The following is a 19,825-nucleotide window of genomic DNA, read 5'->3' on the forward strand; positions in this document are numbered from 1 at the left end:
TTTTTGGCACAAAAAGAAGTGCAAAGAATTAAAAAGTGTTATTAAAGCTTACATTTGAAATGACAAATGTAAGAATAATTTAGAAGAAAATATGTTTTGTGTCCAGATCCAAAAGCTCTTCCATAGGCAACTAATTTTTACAGTAAAACTATGCTACCATAAAAAAAATAAAATTTTACCAGAAATTGTAGACACCCGAGTTCTAGTTTCATTTCTTTTCTGCATTAGAAATTGGCAGCAGAATTAGGAACGTTAACAACTGAATCAAATAAATATGCATCTAGCAGGTAGTTTACATTATAATAAACTGATTAACAAAAATGTCATTTTTCCCACAGCAGTATATTTATTGTGCTGAAATCAGGTAGCAGAGAATGAATAGCTCTGGGGAACCAGTACAGAACGTTCACAAAGATTTACAAATCTTTAGTCATTACACACTGAGCAGCAAAAACACAGGTGTTGAATCCCCTAAGACCAAACTAATATATGTATTGCAAATTTTCTGTAATTCTCATAACTGCATGCCTTTTGGGGGAAAAGTGTGAAATTTGAATGCACAATAAATATTTTATAATTTACAAATAATCTGAAATAGGTGGTCTGCACAAACAGCATATATCCTGCACATGCAGTTTTGACATCTTGAGATACTTAGAAATATTCATGCTTTTCTTTTGAGGGGGAGGTTACATTTTCTCTTCCCATAATGATTCCAGTGCAACACCCCTAACAATTTAACCTATGTAATAAGACACTGTACAACTTCTCTTCCTTAGTGAATTTCCAGCTGTTCATTTATATTACAAGAAATACTTCATTTGTAAGTAGCAAATTTAACTTTGGTTCTGACTACTCTCACTTTTATTCGTTTTGTGTCTTAACAACACCTTGTAACAATCAAGCACTAAATTTAATGATCTTTAGCACCAAGGAGTCAAGAATATTGCACCAAAATGGGTTTACACTTCATATCTAGTTAATAAATAAGATCTTGCAACTCTGTCACAAGGGAAATATCACTCCAAAATTAAACACATTGAAAGAGAAGAATAGTTTCACAGAAAAATTTGGTGTATGTATTTGTAAAAAAGAAAAAAAAAACCCCAAAACCCAAAACAAAAACAAACAAAAAAACTAGTGGATTTGAAAATCAATATTAAAACTTACATTAGAGGACTCCTTGATTTTTTTAATTAAAATTTATTTAATTTTAAATGTTCTTTCCAACAGAAGAGGTAGGTATATTTCCACATATGAAAAAGTAACAGCTGCAAATCAAAACATTAAAAGGCTGATAAAAATCAACATACTGTCGCCTAACAGCACATTAACGTAACCATTTCATGATGTTACCAATAAAGACATGAGTTGTTTCACATTCCAATCAGACAATAATCTTAATTTTCATAATGTATTTCTGATAGTAATAAAAGTATTAAAAGGCTGCTTTTTCATCACAAAAACTGTTTCCCACAGTGATTTGTGCCACAAGTCCTGATGACCTTTGGGTCGCCGGACAGGATTTTACTGTAATTCTTTCTTATTTTCACCAACACCATCATCATCAGGCCTCTAAAAGTCTACAGAGATCATCAGATACTTTTAATGTAATTACAACCAAAAGGGTATATTCAGACTAGAGGTGGAGAGATTCAGCCACTCCAGTCAGTAAATGAATTCAAATATGCAAATTTTAAAGCATCTGCATTTCCAGCTTTGGACCAGAAAATGTAAGGTGATTGATCTTAATCAGTAGGTAATTAGTAATTCAGCCAAAAAACTCATAAAGACTGTGTTTCTGTGATCATCAGGCTGAAGAATGACTGCATATTAGATACATGAGAAATCTCATGCGTTAGACAATGATGTGAACAGAGGGAGAGCATCCAGTCACATAACAGCTGCTTTGGTCTGGACAACATCAAAGCTAATAAAAAAAAAATGTTTAAAATAAAAACTTCATAAATAAAACATCTGGGTACCGCATTTAACACTTTGCTCAACCTAAAGGTCACTAATACATAGGAGCACATTTGCCTTTTTCTTCCCCACCCCAAACCCTCATTTGCTTGTTTTCCCTGAAATTTTATCTGAAACGGGAGCTTCCTCACTGTCAACAACAGTTAAGACCCAGTTCAATTTACTCTCCTTTTGGTTTTCCATTTTTCTGCTTTTTTCCATTTTCTATCACCAGTTTTTCTGATTTGTTCACACCATTGGTTGAAATACCATTCACAGCTGTTTTTCCAGTTTTTGACTTTTTAGGCTCATTGTATGTCCGAACGTAGAAGTTGAGGAAGAGGAATATGAAGCTGATGGTGTAGGCGATCAGCGCCCAGTGCATCCACTTGGGGAAGGGGCAGTCCGTGTACAGGGACAGCGCCGTGTGCCCAATGGTCACGAAGAACTGAACCTGAAAGACAGAAGCGAAGGCATGGGAAACGACTTCAGAATCTCCTAGAGAGCTACAATAGGCCCAAATTCTGCCACATGGCCCAGAGGTTCATGGTTCTCTGGCTCCCACGCCTGGCTCCTTGTCATCCAGGTAGCTGCTCAAATGCCATCTCCTCCACAAGGTTCCCTGATGACTAGAACTAAAATGCCTCCTCCACCCACTGGCCCTCTCAGTCCCATTAACCAAAGAGCTTTTGTTTTGTGTGGGGTTTTTGTCTTTATAAGAATTATAGCTATCTGAAATTGTCTTTTGTATGTGGTGACGCCTGGATTGCCCATCTTTCCGCTAGTATGTAACGCTAAAGGGCAGGACCCTGCGCTGCTATGATGATTCTTGAGTCTTTGGCACAGTGTCCAGACTCAATGAATATCTGTTGGATAATGTTGAATAAATTACCTAATGAGAGGGAATATCAGTGGCCTAAGACAGTAAAGTAATAGTATTGGAGGCTCTTCAATTTTTGTGTTGCTCCCACATTTTAGACTGACTTCTTTCCACAAAATTGTCAGCAGCTGGTATATGTACTTTTAAAAATGAACTTCTTACAGAATAGCAGACAGGTAATAGGCATTTGAATTAACACTATCCTTTAAAACAGGGGTGGGGAATGTCCGGCCCACAGGCCATGTACAGCCTGCAAAATCATTTGGTCTGGCCCTGCCAAGGCCTCACCAAAGAGTAATAGTTCCAGCCATTACATTAGGGACGAGTGCATTGTTTGACAAAATATAGCAGGCTAATTTTTAAGTTGATAATTTTGTATGGCTCTCAAATGAAGTTATAAATATCCAAATGGCCCCTGGCAGAAAAAATGTTCCCCACCCCTGCTTTAAAAACTAAGATCTTTGGTAAAATTTAGTAGGTAGTTGAGAATAAGTGCAAAAAGAGAAAATCACTTTCAACTTGAAGAGTTTTTAAATGAAGAAAAACCAAATTAAAATGCTTTTAATTAAGGTGAAGCAAATCAGCTTAAATTCTAATATATTAATAAATTGATGGTTCTCAAAATAAAAATTAAGAATTTCACAGTGTTAACGAGTGTTGAGTTTTTACAAGTTTAACTTACATGATTAACTGTTGTAAGTAAGAACTACTGGCCTGGAAATACACTACCCTTCATAAATTAACATCCTATTTGGAATGGACAATTGTGGTTTCTCTTTTAGGGATACAGTATTAGTGTTATTATATTAAATATTATTAAAATAATTTATTCCAGGTAACCCCCAGATTTATATCACACTAAAAACTTTTAAAATTTTCCATGGCAAATCCAGGTTTTCAGAACTTTTGATTTCACAATGGTTCTTAGAATCTGCATCACAGACAAAGGGTGTGTCTGTGGGTGTGGCTGAGTATGGCATTGTCCAACAAAATAGGTATCAATAGTTCATGTGATTTTTGTCCTCTCTTCATTTTCTTGGAACCATTTACTAAATTACTAAGAGAAATGAATTACACAAACTGTATAAACAGCTTACACAAAAACTGAAGGAAGCTTCCTATAGCATTTTAATTACAAATGAATCCTTCACACCCAGCATTCCCCAAAAGTTGTGTTTCCTGTTTGGTTAGCCAGCTGTTTAGCAACTTAAAACAGAGATGGACATATTTCCAAATGTGATTCCACTGATAAAATTGTGCATGCTATGATTAAAGCAAATTATAATAAATTCCAAGGCTTAAAGAATAGCTACCAGGTTGGTTTGGGTTTCCAGTTTGATTACTAGGCAACTGCCTAGCTCTGAATGTTAAACTGAAGCACCCAAATGCTATATGAGGTCCTACTGGGGTGTGCGCTGAAAACTGTCTTCTCTAAAGACTGGCCAATTGAAAATACCTAGCTTTGCTCTTCAAGGACTTCCTGGAGAATTAAGAAGAGTTCTCCACTCCTTGTTCCCTTCCTTTACCTCAACCCTTCCTTGGCTCTATGCCTTTTCTTCAACTTTTATTCTAAATGTATGTATTGGATCTATGAACAAGAACTGAAAAAAATGGAAAAGCAAACAGGATGAAGAGAAATAATAATATTTTAAGTAAAAATTTAAAAGAACACCTGAGAAAGATGTTATTTTTCTAGTCATATATGAGTCTGTACTTTGTGGTGTGCTTAGGTTTTACTCATCCACTTCACAGATTTTTTTTTTAAATACATCTTTATCGATTTCAGAGAGAGGAAGGGAGGAGAGGGAGAGCTGAAACATCAATGATGAGTCGTCATTGATCGCTGCCTCCTACACGCCCTTGACTGGGGAGGGAGCCCGCAACTCGGGCATGTGCCCTGACCGGGAATCCAACTGCGATCTCCTGGATCCTACCTAGGTCAATGCTCAACTGCTGAGCCACGCCCGGCCGGGCACTAGCCTAGCCTTTTAAAGACATTCAAAAGGCAAGTGGCTGTAACCAGTAGGCCTATGAACAGGTAGCTCAGAGCCAAGCAGCCTCAACTCCCACAGCTGGAGCATAGAGAGACTTGAATTTATAATGGAAAATTGTAAAAAATCACTCAGCACTTTACAATTAATAAACTCAAACATTTTCAGTGTTGCACTAGAAGAAACTTTAGAAGCATTTCACCCACCAGCTGTAAAATGGTCAGGTATCGTTTCCACCAAAGATACTTCTGAATCCATGGGCCGAATGCAGTTAACCCGTAGTATGAGTACATAATCACGTGGATGAAGGAATTCAGCTGGGCTCCAAAGAATGCTTTAGAAAAGAGGTAATTACAAAACACAGAAAAAATGTTATTAGGCAATAAACCATTTGGACATGAAATAAATAAGTTCACTTTATTTTCTAACACTTAACCTTGAGTAAAGATTAGGAATAAAAGTTGTAAAACAGTACTATTGGAAAAGCCTTCTCTTCAGATCATGCCAGGCATTTTTAAAGTTTACACTCAAGCTTGTAACATCTAAAAAAATGGATGTTCTTCAAATACAAAGGACTTTCAAAGTAGTGAGCTTTCAAATGGGTACTTCCGTGGTTTAAGGAGGCCCTAATACAGAACTATTGCCTATATTACTTGTCATCCTATTATTCTTGGGTGGGGGGGAGTCATGGTACATATAATGGTTTAAGTAAATTTGTGTCTCATCATTGCCTTTAGATGTGCCAATGTACATTATCTTTAAATATATATATATTTCTTAGGCTTCTAAATACTTTAAAATGGAAAGTAGGCATTTAAATGGTGAACTGTACTATAATGACTTGTACCATGGGTCCCCATCAGAGGAATGGTCTACTTCCAGCTCAAAAATGCAAATCATCTTCAATCTACAGGCATTTGGAAAGCTATAGACAAACTATGAATTCAGATTAGCTTTAACATCAACAAGACTATATATAATTTCCTTTGAGTAAGAACCAACAGGCTGATTTAAGGCCTATTTTAGAGCAGGAGTGGGCTCTGGACTTGGACTGGAGATGGAGCCTTCAGACTGAGAAGTTATATATTGGTCTCCTTTGGATGAGAACCACTAGAACTGTTCCCCGTCAAAATAGTATTTTCTACATATAGGATTACTTTATGCTCATCTCTGGGGCAAGTCTTTAGGTGTTAAAGTAGTCACAGGCAAAAAGCTAAAGCTTTACTTTCTTCAAATTTCTTTAAAATGAAATTAACACAAAAATAATTAATCATGAAAGCAAGTTATAGGCCAACTCAAATTCCCAGGTTCTCATTACTTTCCATCCAACATATTTACATAATTTAATACATGCAGATATGTTTCTGGAAATGCTCACCTTGCCCCCCTGCGACCCACTTAATTCCAATCCACCACAACGTAAACATTGTACAGTGATGATATACATGAAGGAAAGAGACTTGGTTGTTTTTCTTTCTTAGGATAAAAAACACTGTGTCCAAATACTCAATTCCTTTAGACACAAAGTACCACCACAGAGCAGCAGCTATCTGTAAAAAGAAAGAAAAAGCATGTTATTGACACTACCATATGGTTTTCTACTCATTGTATATAAGTCCAAAAAAAATTTCACTACCCAAGATGTATGGAGCATGAAACCATTTTTGCCTAAGTAGGTGTGAAATCTAGGCATCTATCCATGGGGGGGGGGAAGGATGAGAAAGTCAAAAGTCCAAGTCTGTATCTACTCTGTGCCAACAATATAGAAAACATTTCATGTTACACAGCTGGGTCCCTGTAGTGCCAAACTGCTGAATACAGAACTGTGAACACATTCACACTATTATGTTTTTCAATTTGGGAGAGAAACTGAGGTATTTACTTTGTAAAGGTACTTCAGTTGTTCATGCTTAGCCTACATTATACCTCATATTCCTGTAAATATGTTTATGGATAGCAACTGGTCTCTGTTAGTGCCTGTCTCGTTCTCTCACTTTAACACGTGCAGCCAAGTACCTAATCATAGAAGTCTGCATTAGGCAATAAAATGTTTAAAATGATAGGCTGAAATAAATAAACAGAAACAACCACCATTTCCTAGGTCATAAATATAATCCTGCTCACATGAGTAAGTCTTTTCTTTTCCTGGGCTCTAATTAAGACACCAGATGGTAAAGAAAGATTACTACACATGCTGAGATTAGGAGCCAAGAAGCTAGTGAGAGGTGACCTCTGTATATATGTTTTAAAATATTTTACAAGAATTCTACTATAATAGTAACCTAAACTCAACTTTTTATGTCAAGTATTTTCTATGATATGTGCCCTATGTATAAATAACAAAAAGGCAGCACATAACTGAATAAACCTGTGTGTGTCAGGGGTCTGACAGATTCATTCATAGACAGGCTGAGATATTTTAGTCGATAGATGCTTTCCACATTTTATCCCTGCACCTGTTGGATAGCATGGGTTTTTTTGTTTGTTTTGTTTGGAAAACAAAATTATATAAAGTGTGGACAAAAGAGAAAATAAAATCTTGATTTACTGAATTTGTGTGAGTAATAATATGGTTGAAAATAGGCTTGAAATAGTTAACTATTCACAGCAACCCAATATTTAATATTCACTATTATCTTAGTACTTTAAAATAAAGTAACCATTCTGGCATAATAAACTTTATCCAGAAAGTAAGAGATAATGTCTTATCCCCCCACCCCAATCTGGGCCTCTAAATTAGCCACAATTTATGAGTAGTAATAATAATTCCTATCTTTCATGTGTAAACTGCATTAGATATCTCTGAATAGCTACAGAAAGTGAAAAGTGATAGTTCTTGGCTACATGACAACAAATACAAAAACAAGTCCCTGAGTAAAATATTTATTCTACTACATCTAATATTAAGAGGAGAAGAGAGAGGGAGAAAAATTTCACATGCAGTCTGTTGCCAATCTCAGGTTCTCTCCTCCCCGATTACCATTCTCACAATAGCTAATTTTTTGAAGTTATGCATGCCAGGAGGGTAGGTTCACAAAGACCAGAGCAGTCTTTTTAAAGGTTTATCCTAAAAATATTGGCCTGTTGTTTCACCCAAAGGGTTTCTCTAAGTGCGCCCCTGAAAGAAAGCAAATTAAACACTTTCCTTTCCCCGTCCCCCAAACCAAGCAAGACCACAGAAGTCAGCTGTCTACTGAGGAGGGTCTCTGACAATACGGTTATCAGAAAAAAATTTTTCCTAGCCAGCAAATCTAAATAGAGTACTCCCCTCATTCCCTCTCAGTCACACCACAGGTCTTATTTTCTTGTTAACCATTTGTTTACATGACTACTTGCCTCTCTCACCCTTCGCTAGAATGTCAGCTCCATAAAGGCAGGGGTCTCCTGTCTCTTCCACCTGTGTTCCCAGGGCCCCTCACGCTATCTGCATATGATTGATGTTTAGTACACAAATACTGAATGAATAAAATTAATATGACAACCAAAGGGATGATTTTTTTTCCATTGGCACTTACGTCTTCAAATAGGGACATGAAGACATGGACATATCATGGTAAGTACATTAAAGCAGTTTGACCTTGGGTCTTGATGAATATTGCTATTTATATTATCCAACCCTTATGTCAAAAAGCTATTTTTTCAAGGGAAGCTACTAAATACTATATTATTGCTATATATGCTACATATAACATAAAACATATACAAGTACATGTTTTGTGTATAGATCATTTTTAATATGAACCACAGTATACAAGAGTAGTTAACAATTTATTGTTTCTTCCACTTGAGTAAAATGGTAATTTTATTACTGTAAGTGACTGGAAAGTAAAATATGATAGCATTCTATTATTATTGGTTTATTTTGCTGCAAATATAATAAAAACTGAGTCTATACCTATACAAATTATGCTATACTTAATTTACCAAACATTATTACGGTTTATAAAACATTTCTTTCTCCTCAGACTTTCTGAACAAAAATTAGAGTCTCTTTATGAATTTCTGTTCTTGACGAAAAACAACCAAAATCTAAAATATCTTTACATTAAACATGGAACTTTTTTCAAGTACTGCATTCTAATAACCCAACACATGTTTACTCTCACATACCAAATAGCAACACTGGAGGTTATTAAAAAATTATGTACTTAAAAAAAAACAAAAAAACCTTGCTTTACTGACTCAAAACAATTCAGTATACTTTTACCACTATCTAAAAGTATGTTTTCCATAGACTGGGAACTATAAAATTAGGTCCACTTTGACTGATTAAGAGTATTTTTAATGTACTTACCCTGACTTCATTAACATTATCAGAATAATCCACACTCTGGCAAATATAGCTATATCCTGCTTTATATGATCCCATGAATAACTGGAAAAAAAGGGAATAATATTTGGAGTAAAGTTTTAATAGACAGAGCATTTAAAAACACTAAACATAATATGCAATCTTTGAAATTATTTTTAAAAGCAGTATTATCTAAAAAATGTCAACTGCTTTAAACATTCACTGTGTTGGAATATTTAAAATTTCCAGTGTCAATTTATTCTAAAATTGCAATCTAAATTAAAAATCACATGTAACTTTTAGACTGAGATCAATTCTATCTACTTCATAATATTAAGAGAAAGTTTGACTGACCAAACTCAGATCTAAGAATTGCAGTGATTTTTATTCTTGATCCAGAGTGGTCTGTATCTAACAAATTAGATAAAAGTACCAAATAAATTAAAGTTTTTTTTACCAAGTTGAGATTCTGTATCCTAAACTGTCAATTAAAGAAGATTTGTGTGTGTGTTTTAAAAGAGCGTACTATTTCTTTTCCTAGCATCACCAGTCTAGTTCCCTGCGTTCATACAGAATGTTAATGAACAGTCTTTTGGGAAACAAATTTTTCTCACTCTTAATTCAAAAAAAAGGCTGTGTCAATCTAGCCTTTAGGATTTCCCTTCAAAATGTCCTGGAGAATTTGCTGGTGCCCAGAAAAGTATACAATGATTAGTAGCAACAATTGTATAACAGTGAACTCATTTTACCTCCAATCCAAAATACAATGACATTATACAGATTTAATTTGAAATTGGCATTTTACATCTGCATATTTTAAACAGTTACAAACCTGAAACTGCTGAGTAAGAATTAAATAAGTATGTGCAACTATTTACTGAGTGCTTAATATGTGCTAAACACTATGCCAAAGTTACCTCACTGGTATCTCTAATACCCTAGAAGGTAGGTGTTTTCTCCATTTTATGGGGAAATGAGTCTCCGAAAAGTTCAATAACTTCCAATATCAGAACAGTTCATAAGGGTTACTTTAGAATCCAGTCTGTATGCTTCAAAATTCCATTTTAAACACCTGTCCTATACCTTATGTTTTATTTTTTTTTAATCTAAAAATGAAAAATGTCAATAATATAAAATTTACTTTTAGAGTAACTAACATTGGGGTACAATGTTACAATGATGGTTTTACATATTCTCATTTTTTAATTTCCAATAATTTGGGGGAATTATAAAGTGAGTTTAAGTAAACCTACCTCTCTGAAGATAAAAAGATTAAGCAAAACCATCCCAAAATTATAGACAATGAGCACCAAGCGCAACTGAAAAGGTTCTCGGGCCTTCATCCACTTTGGGCCCAGCCACACGAACAGGAGATAAAGAGTACTTATACAGAGCGTAGGCCATGGGGACTGCATGAGAGGCCAATTTTCCACACGTTTATCTACAGAGACAACAAAGTAACAGAAAATTCATTAAGCAATGTGTTTTATAACATGAATTTACCAGGAATTATGTTTCAACTTAGTTTTCCTAATTTAACCAAAAACAGCTTATTGTCCTTTGAGTCCCAACAAAAATACATGGCATAAAACCCAAAGAAACAAGACCGCTTCTCATGAGCAGCTTTTGAAAGTGAAGTTTTGTTACATATGGCACCCCTTATGTTATGCAGAGAACCTAGAGAACAAAGACAAGAAATATAGCTCACTAAAAATATAGAACAAACGTGGAAGGAGATGAAAAGTTAATGAGAGACTTCATAGGCAGAAAATAAATATTTTAAGGAGAAATTTGTCTTCCATATTAAACATGTAAAATTTATCAGTGCAGTTTGGACAGGAAAGAATTAGTAAACTGAAGAGGTGTGGGGCAATGAGAGCCATTTCCAGGGATATTTCTGAATACCGAAGATAAAAGTACAGTTATGTTTGGGGGATTAAGGTAGAAATCATTACAGTTCTGTAATTTACTTAAATGGTAATCATCACACTCAAGACATTTTTCTAACTTTTTCCTTGAGAATATGAGTCTATTTTTTTTACCCATAAACATAACCAACTTATGTGCTTTTCTCTAAAGCTGTAAATCATTTACCTTACATTTGTGTAAATATATACATATAAAATATAACACATTATTTCATTTAAAATGAATAAAGTGTCCTTAATATTTAAATATGCATCCATGAATCAACTTTACAACAGTTCTGCCACAAATAAAACATTTCTAAGAGAAGCATGAAAATGAAATATGAGGTTAACAAAAATTAATTTTCTAATACATTGTAAGAAGATATGGAAATTCAATTTTATCTAAAAGCTAAACAGCATTTAAAAGGTAGTTTATTCTTGGTAATGCAGAACATTTCTATGTTCCATTTTCAGGAATATTATATATTTTTTTAATAGTAAAAAAAAAAAATTTCTACCTTTCAGCCAGTTCCTAAACCTAACCAAAATATAATTGACTTGCTCATTACAATGTCCCCTGTTTAAATTGTCCATTTTACTAAAACTATATATGCAAAATAGCTCTGGGTTAGATAATTATGTCTCAAAATACTTTACTTAAAAATAAATTAATCTGTTTCTATATACTGGCAGCAGAAAATAAGATCCAAGACATGAAACACAAGTAGAACAACATTTAATCACATAGCCTCCAAAGTCAGGAAGTAACATAACAGCTATGGTTTCTATAAAATCAGAGTTGTTGAAAAGGTGGAATAGTGACTTGAAAGAAAAACACATATGAGAACAAGAAAACTGATTTTATTTCATAGTTTATAGGAGGCCTATTATCTATCTATTCATGGAAATTACAGTTCTCTCACTTAAATCAAAAAGTATTCCAGAGTTAAAATAAACTAGAATACTTAAAAAGACAGGAGAGAGTAAATCTCTCACAAAGAGGGAGGACGTGGCTTTGAAGGCGTTGTGTCACTATGGTCCTTTCAGTGGCTGTTCACTTTTCGTTAATGTTGTCATATTATCCTACTACGACCATATTTTTCTAGAACAAAGGCCCCCTTAAAACATGGCGGTATTTATCTACTTAGATCTTTATTCTTCTACATTATAGGAAAAAAATGAACACAAATCTCCTCAAACCTTAATGCCCCCTCTACTTGAGGTCACTGAAGGAGTTGCCGTGGTCTGCTCCTCCCACCCACAGACGGGAGGGCAGGCACGTGTGGTCCACGAGAACGATACGAAGAGCAAAGGACTCCTTTTAGGAATAACCTTTTAACAAAGCAAGGAAGGTAAATTCATCTGTACAGAGGTTCTCATTTCTAAAATCACAGATTATTTCTCACGCTTACCACACGCAGAATTCCTACTGACTTTAAAGGAAGTTCTGAGCAGCAAGTAAAAAAAATTAGAGAAATAGGTCCAAAAATTTCCCTGAAATCAAGAATAAATAAAAATTTGTTCTCTTTGATGTATACTGTGGGTAAGCTGTACCATTCTCTCATTCGACAGAAAAATTTAAAGAGAAGACTAAGGGGAGAGGGAGAGCGAGGGGGAGAGAGAGGGGGAAGAGAAAGAGAGAAGAGTAAGAGCTGAAGCTCTGACAATAAGAAGCACTAACAGAGGCCAACAGAAGAGTAGAAAGGGGGAGGGGCATAGATAAAACTAATAGATATCAGAGAAATCATGTAAGACTCTATCAGTAAACAGAGTTTTAATGCCAGCTCTGCTACTGTGCACAGGGCACAATGTCTTCATGTCCTTCATCTATAAAACCTGATAGAAAGGTAAATTAGATTAGTGCTTTTCCAGCCTTAATGAAAGAAAGAGTCGCCTGGGGGGATTGTTAAAATGCGGGTTCTTACTCAGTAGGTTTGAGGTGTAGCCCATTTGGGGAAGATTCTGCATTTTCTAGAAAGCTCCAAATGATTAGGTTCTGCTGATATTCCATGGTCCACCTTTTGAGTACCAGGAAACCAGATGATCCCTTAAGTTTCTTTTTTAACTTCTGAAAATTGTTACTTTTTAAAATTTTCACTGACCAGGGGACCCAGTTTGCACTGCCAGAGTACCTGCACATGTTTCTGTTTCATTGGAGTGCTCACCACACTGTTCAGTGACCTTCCTTTAAAATGTAATCTCCCTGAAGGCAGGGGCTGGGTCTTTCATTTCTATATTGCAAGGTCTATCAAGGTGCCTAAACATTTATTTGATGAGTAAATGAGGAGAGGGTTTTCTTTTCCTGTTAGTCCTTTATTCTCTATTCCTTCAGTGAACTCCAAGTGTCCATTCACTGATACTCCAGGTTTCTTCAGTGTACAGCAACCCTTCCTACAGCTCCTCCCAGACCCCCCTCTACGTCGGCACACAGCTTTAACCTGAAATCAGCAGCACTTTGCCCAGTACTGAGTGAGTACATGTGTGGCACTCTGTAAGGCTCAGCAGTGTGCACTGCTCTCTCCAGGGAAAAGGGCAATGCCCTTACTTCTCTGTCTTAACAACGCAAGTCACACATTCATGCAGGGACCACTTGACAAACCCTGAGTTCTGCCTAGAAAAGGCCACGTTTCACACCAGATCCTTCTCAAATTAGCCCTTCCAGCTCTCAAAAGTCCCACCTCCAATAATTATTATGGAAGTTGTAGTAATTGTCAGGGACCTGAACAACAGCATAACCATTCCCATCCTATGATATTTCCATGAAATTTCTCCATGTCTTTGCAGTTATTTGTGTTCTTCTGAATTTACTTGCATTACTATTTCCTTTAGTACTTCTGACACCATTCAAATATCCTATGCTTCTTCGACATGTTCCCTTTTCCACTAAAAAGAAAGACTGAGCGCATCACAGTAGTGTCATACAATGGTATAAAAATTCACCATTACTAACAGGTTCCTTCAAGTCTTGAACCAAAAATAGATAAATATATAATAAGGGATTAGAACAATCAATGAGAATCATGAATACTGAAGCTTTATGTAATTTATATTACCTTAAAATAATGAATTATCAAGAAAGTGAAGAGATTAGCCAAAGAACATACATGCATAGCCCATGGTCACAGACAACAGTGTGGTGAAGGCCGGAGGAGGGAGTGGGGCTGGAAGGTGGTGGGCAAAGAGGGGAGAAAATGGGGGACATCTGTAATAGTGTCAACAATAAAAATAAATTTTAAAAAAAGAAGTATTCAGTCTTTCATTAACTCAAATGTTTAAATAACTTTTTATATGTTGCCTTTCCTTCTAAGAAAGATGTGTGACCTATGTCACTATAAGTTTAAGGAATACAGCGTGATGGTTTGATTTACATATATTGTGAAATGATTAACACAATAAGAGAAGCTAACATCCGTCTCCTCATACAGGTAACATAAAAAGAAGAAAAAGGAAAAAAACTTCTCCTCTTGATGAGAACTCCTAGGATTTACTCTCTTAATTTTCCTAAGTGTCACACAGCAGTGTTAGCTATAGTCAGCGTGCTACACATTGTCTCCCTAGTACTTACGTATCTTATAACTGAAAGTCTGTACCTTTTGACCACCTTCTTCCAATTCCCCCTTCTCTCACCCTCCAACTCTGGTAACCACAAGTCTGATTTCTTTTTCTCTGAATTGCTTTTTTTGGGGGGGAGGCAGGTAACATATTTTAAAGATAAATTGCAAATTAAGTGCCCTATTCATTTAAATTCACTGAAGCCAAAAGCAGATTATGCATATTAGAGTAAAAGAAAATATATTCCTAGTATGTTGTCAATATCCTAATCCTACACAGTTATGGGTGGGATGCAATGCCATGAATTTATTGGGGGGGAGCAATTCTATTAAAAAATGCAATGCTGTCCCTCCTGCCACCACCAGAGTCAAATTCTACCATCAAGGAACATCAAGACTCAAATGGCTTTGATGTAACATCCTGGGGAATTCTGTACTTTAAAAGCTTTTTTCGGAGAGGATCAATACAGCACAAATATAAACAGACGCTAGTTGATTTGTCAAATTGTTTGCCTCACTTTTATACTTTATACTATTAATAGGTTTATTAATATGCTTATGCCTTCATGTCTTAGTGATTTTGCTTTTATTTTTAGCCTATTGATAATTTTAAGTCTTTCATGTAAACCTTCATCTAAACTTAGAGGTGTAGAGCTTTAGATTTAGAAATGATCCCTTTATCTTAAAAATGAGATTCAGAGAGGTCCAGAGACTTGCCCAAGAAAGTGGAGCAAGAGCATCATGCATCCTGGCAGCTACTACAGTGCCACTCAGCCACCATGCCCATTAATTCTGAGAGGTTGAGAAAAAAGGGAGAAAAAACTCATGGACAACAAGGTGGTGATTGCCGGGGAGAGAAAGGGGTGGAGGGAGGTGCAGGAGGGAATGGGGGGATAAATGGTGATGGTCGGAGACTTGACCTGTGGTGGTGAACATGCAAAACAGTGTACAGATGATGTGTTGTAGAACTGTGCACCTGAAACCTGTATAATTTTGTTAACTAGTGTCACCCCAATAAATTCAATAAAAAGGGGAAAACTTTTAAGGGAGAAAATTTCCCAATTTCTTTCTGAATTATAGGCGCAAATGATTATTTTAAGATAGAATTCAAGGAAAAGAAAATAAGAAACCTACAAAAGTTCCCTTAGCAGAAGAAAAAAACAAGAGATACTCAAAGAAACCAAATTTCACTCTTTCTTTGGTGCTGCATCTGGCAGACCTGGCCTAGGACCATGAATGCTTTGGGAACCATGACACAAAGAGTGGTGGGAAACGACGAAGGATTTCTAGCCTGGAAAAAAGAAAGAGACCTCATCACATATTAAAGGGCCTAAAGAAAGACTAGATTTATTTTCTATTTTCAGAGCATAGAATTAGAACCAATGAGAAGTTTTAGGGACCTAAGTTACACCTAAATTCAGAAAATTCTAACTTCTAGATCTTTCTATAAGTAGAAAGAGCTGTCTTTTTTTGGTCATGAGTTCCCTATCCTAGTTTTAAAGTAAATTTAAGCAAACCTAAAACTAAATATTAAATAAAGCAAATCTAGTTCAGGAGCAAGAGACTTTATTTTAATAACACGAATTACCAAGACATGCCCTGGCCAGTGTGGCTCAGTGGGTTGGAGCATCCTCCTGTCCACCAAAAGGTGGCGGGCTTTATTCCTGGTCAGGGCACATACTTGGGGGGGGGGGCGCAGATGGGAGGCAGCCAATCGATGTTTCTCTCTCACATCAATGTTTCTCTCTCTCTGTCTCCCTTCCTCCCTCAAAAATGAATTTTTTAAAAATTGAAGGGGAAAAAAAAAAGAATTCCTAAGACACATTATCTTAACCCTTCCAGACCCTTTAGGGTTAACTCTCTCTTGGGAAGAAGTTTCTATTTAGAACATTCTGACTGCTTCATAAAGTTCATGCCAAGTTCATGATTTATTTACAAACATTAGTTTGCTCAGCAATCACACAATTTTACCCGTATGAAAGGCCATGTAATGTTTATACAACTGTATGTGTGTCAAAACTCACAAACTATTTACTAAAAATTAGAGTTTTTTATTATGTGTAAATTATACCTTTATTAAAAAATAGGAAGTAAAACCATCCATCTAAAGTGGGACTTCCCTTGAACATCCTCCACCAAAAGGTTTTTTTTAAATTGAATTTAATTGGGGTTAAATTGGTCCATAAAATTACGTAAATTTCAAGTATACAATTCTACAATACATCATCTGCACATTGCATTGTGCACTCACCATCCAAAGTGTAGTCTACTTCCCTCACCATTTATCTCTCACTTACCCTCTTCCACCTGCCCCCACCGCCCCCTTCCTTCTGGTAATCACCATACTGTTATCTGTGTCCATGATCCACCAACAGGCTTTTATTCCTCACCTGATTTGTATCTTAAAAGCCACAGCATGGTAAATGGAACAGATTTTCAAGTCAGACTCTCCACCTCTTTTGATCTAAGTGGTTTGGGGAAGGTTATTTGGTCCCTGACCTCTCAAAATTCATTATCTATTAGATGAGAAGACATGAAAAACCCATTGCTGTTCGGGATAATGACTGCAATATCAGAGGCTAGTCTTAAAAAGACAGGAGAGAGGAGACAAGAACTTCAAGAGCAAACATTTGAATTGTTTCTTGAAGAATAAAAGAGGAATTTATCAAGCAAATAAGGAGGGAGGTCTTCCTGCAGAGAAAACCATATGTATAAATAGCCCAAAAGCAAAAAATAAAAATAAAACACTTATTTTATTTAGCAACCAAGCAGGCCTGAGATGGGTGATATATACAAGGAAAGATGGCAGGAAATTACTGAAAATGTATAGGTTAGATCAGACCTCAGAGAGTCTGATAAGAATCATCTGTTGGTTAAAAAAGGAGATTCCTAGGCCCCACCCCAGATCTACTGAATCAAAATCCCTGTGGGTGGGACCCAACACTATGATCTCAAAGTGCTCCTGGTGATTCTCATGGGGAAGCCAGACTTGGAGACCACTGTATTGCAAGAAATGATGGAAACCTGGATTCAGGGAGCTGCACTGGTGATGGAAAAGATGGGCAGATATGAGAGTTACAAGAATAAAATCTATAGACTTGGTGACTGATAGGGACATAAGAGGTGAGAGTAGAAGTTCGGGATTACACCCAGATTTCTGGTTTGGCTGGTGGCATAGATCTGGAAGGAGATGATCAGGTAAATTTTTAAACATCTTGTGTATGAAGTACTTGTGGGACACCTGGGAGGAGGTATCCACTAGGCTCTCAGCTGCAGACGCATAGCAGTCTTTGGCAATCAAAATCTCATCAGAGCTTGAAGTCACAGGGAGAAGAGCACACGGAATGAGAGTAAAATGAGCAAGGGGTGGACCCTGGAGAACACTTATGGGAAGACTGGGAGAAAGGAATGGCATCAGAGCAGCCAGGAAGGACGGAAGAGAAAATGACATCACAGAGACCAAGAGAAGACAACTTTTCCAAAATGATGGGTGGGCAACAGGCACTATAGACGGAGAATCAACTGTCCTTTTGTTTTTAGTGAGGAAGCAATATGTCACAGAGTGGATGCTGGCTAAATGTGAAAGCTCCTAGCACCCATGGATACCTCAGTCGGCGCCCCCTTCTCCACTCATAGCCTGGGCCCCGCCCCCTGAAAGTCGGGCCCTTTGATGTCTCCGAGGCCTTTTCTTCCTGACCTAGGGGTGTTCTCTAGGTTCCCAGTACGGACTCTCAGTCAGACCACCAGCACCTGAACCCTCTCTCCCTCATCTACCAGCTGAATAAACCTGAGCAAGTTACTTGGTCTCTCTGGCCTTATGGATGATAAAGTGGGGGTGGGGGGTTGCTGGGAGAAATAAATACTATACGTACAGCATCTGATACAGAACAAGAGCTCAGTAAGTGCTGGCAATAATCATTGTTATTGACAAGAGTCCAACCACTCTATTCTCCTCTCTTCCAAGAGAAGAGTTACACCAAATTAAAGAAAAATCACTGTCAATAATAAATCTTAAGGGAAGAGCTTAAGCTGAGAAATCAGAACATTTTATAATTTATTCAGGAGAGCAAATACATAGCAAATCTAACCCTGAATTTTGAATTATTTTGATGGGCAGCCAGCTTTTTTTTAATATATTAAAACACACACCTTGTTTTAAAGAAAATGTAAAGCAGACGTGATAAGTAATAAAATAACCCAAGGCCTTTAGAAACCTCTATTAATATGCAAACAACTATAATTAATTTTTCACAAGTGACCACTATGTCTATTAAAGCAACCTCCTTAAATATCTCTAATAAACCTTCTCTTTTTTTTGAAAGGCTGATATCTTTTAAAGCTCTTTAGAACCCAGGATTTCTACCAGTCCGCATGAACTTTCTTCTCCAATTAGTCTAAGTTGATCATCTCCTCCCACCCTAAAAAACTGATAAAATTTTTAATTTTTAGAACATCCAAATCCCTCGAAGTAATAAGAAAGAGCACTAGATTAAAGTAGGAGATAATCTTTATGGGGTGAGGACTTGGGAAGTCACGTGGAGCAGAGGGAGTGTGGCATAGGGGCAAGGAACAGGACCTGATGCAAGAACAATTAGACTCCAACTCTAGTTCAGTGACTGTGAACCTGAAACTCTCTGAGCCACAATTTCCTCCTATGCAAAATGGGGCAATATTAAGATTACTCAAATCACGGAGTTGCTTTGAGAGGGCTCAAATTGAAAACTCTCTGTAGGATGCTACTCCAACATTAACTCTGTTTGTACTTAAAAGTATTAAATATGTATTTTTTTCAAACTTTTGAAGCACACTGTGATTTACCTGTCATATCATGCAACTGTCCTGTCATTGTCTGCTTAATTGTATCCCACACTAGATTGGGCAGGGGTTGTATCCGTTATCTCTACAGCCACAGAGGCTTGCACAGTGGATGCACCAAGCAAATGGCTGAGGGCTAGCAGACTGAATGAAGGTGACAAAGTATCCAGAAAATAAATTATTATTATTATGGTTACTGCTACTATATAAAAATAGACATTCAGAGCATCTCTAAACTGCCCTTTTGATTCAGGGTAAAATGAGCAACAGGTATTGATCAATATGGTTCTAAAAGATACACAGTCCCTGCTGGGGTAAAACAACAACTAGATGTTCTATAAAAATCCATGCCATTGTTTGGTCTTCTTAAGTATATTTTAAAATCCAAAGCTGAAGTACATTTTTAAATTCTTTTTTTCCATAGT

At 36.4% G+C, this 19,825-nt stretch overlaps 1 protein-coding gene across 1 annotated transcript in view; it reads right to left on the reverse strand.

Moving 5' to 3' along the window:
• Positions 1–323: 323 nt before the first annotated feature.
• The window catches only part of ELOVL4 (ELOVL fatty acid elongase 4), a 30,981-nt gene continuing 11,479 nt past the window's right edge, over positions 324–19,825 (reverse strand). The window contains exons 2-6 of the mRNA XM_016207359.2: positions 10,378–10,565; positions 9,128–9,208; positions 6,212–6,383; positions 5,040–5,167; positions 324–2,416 (exon numbers count right to left, since the gene is read on the reverse strand). Coding sequence (XP_016062845.1) covers positions 2,144–2,416; positions 5,040–5,167; positions 6,212–6,383; positions 9,128–9,208; positions 10,378–10,565 — 842 coding nt within the window. The 3' untranslated portion in view covers positions 324–2,143. The remainder of the gene's footprint in view (positions 2,417–5,039; positions 5,168–6,211; positions 6,384–9,127; positions 9,209–10,377; positions 10,566–19,825) is intronic.

The sequence above is a fragment of the Miniopterus natalensis genome, chromosome 5, assembly GCF_054644295.1.
Source record: "Miniopterus natalensis isolate mMinNat1 chromosome 5, mMinNat1.hap1, whole genome shotgun sequence".
NCBI classification, from domain to species: domain Eukaryota; kingdom Metazoa; phylum Chordata; class Mammalia; order Chiroptera; family Miniopteridae; genus Miniopterus; species Miniopterus natalensis.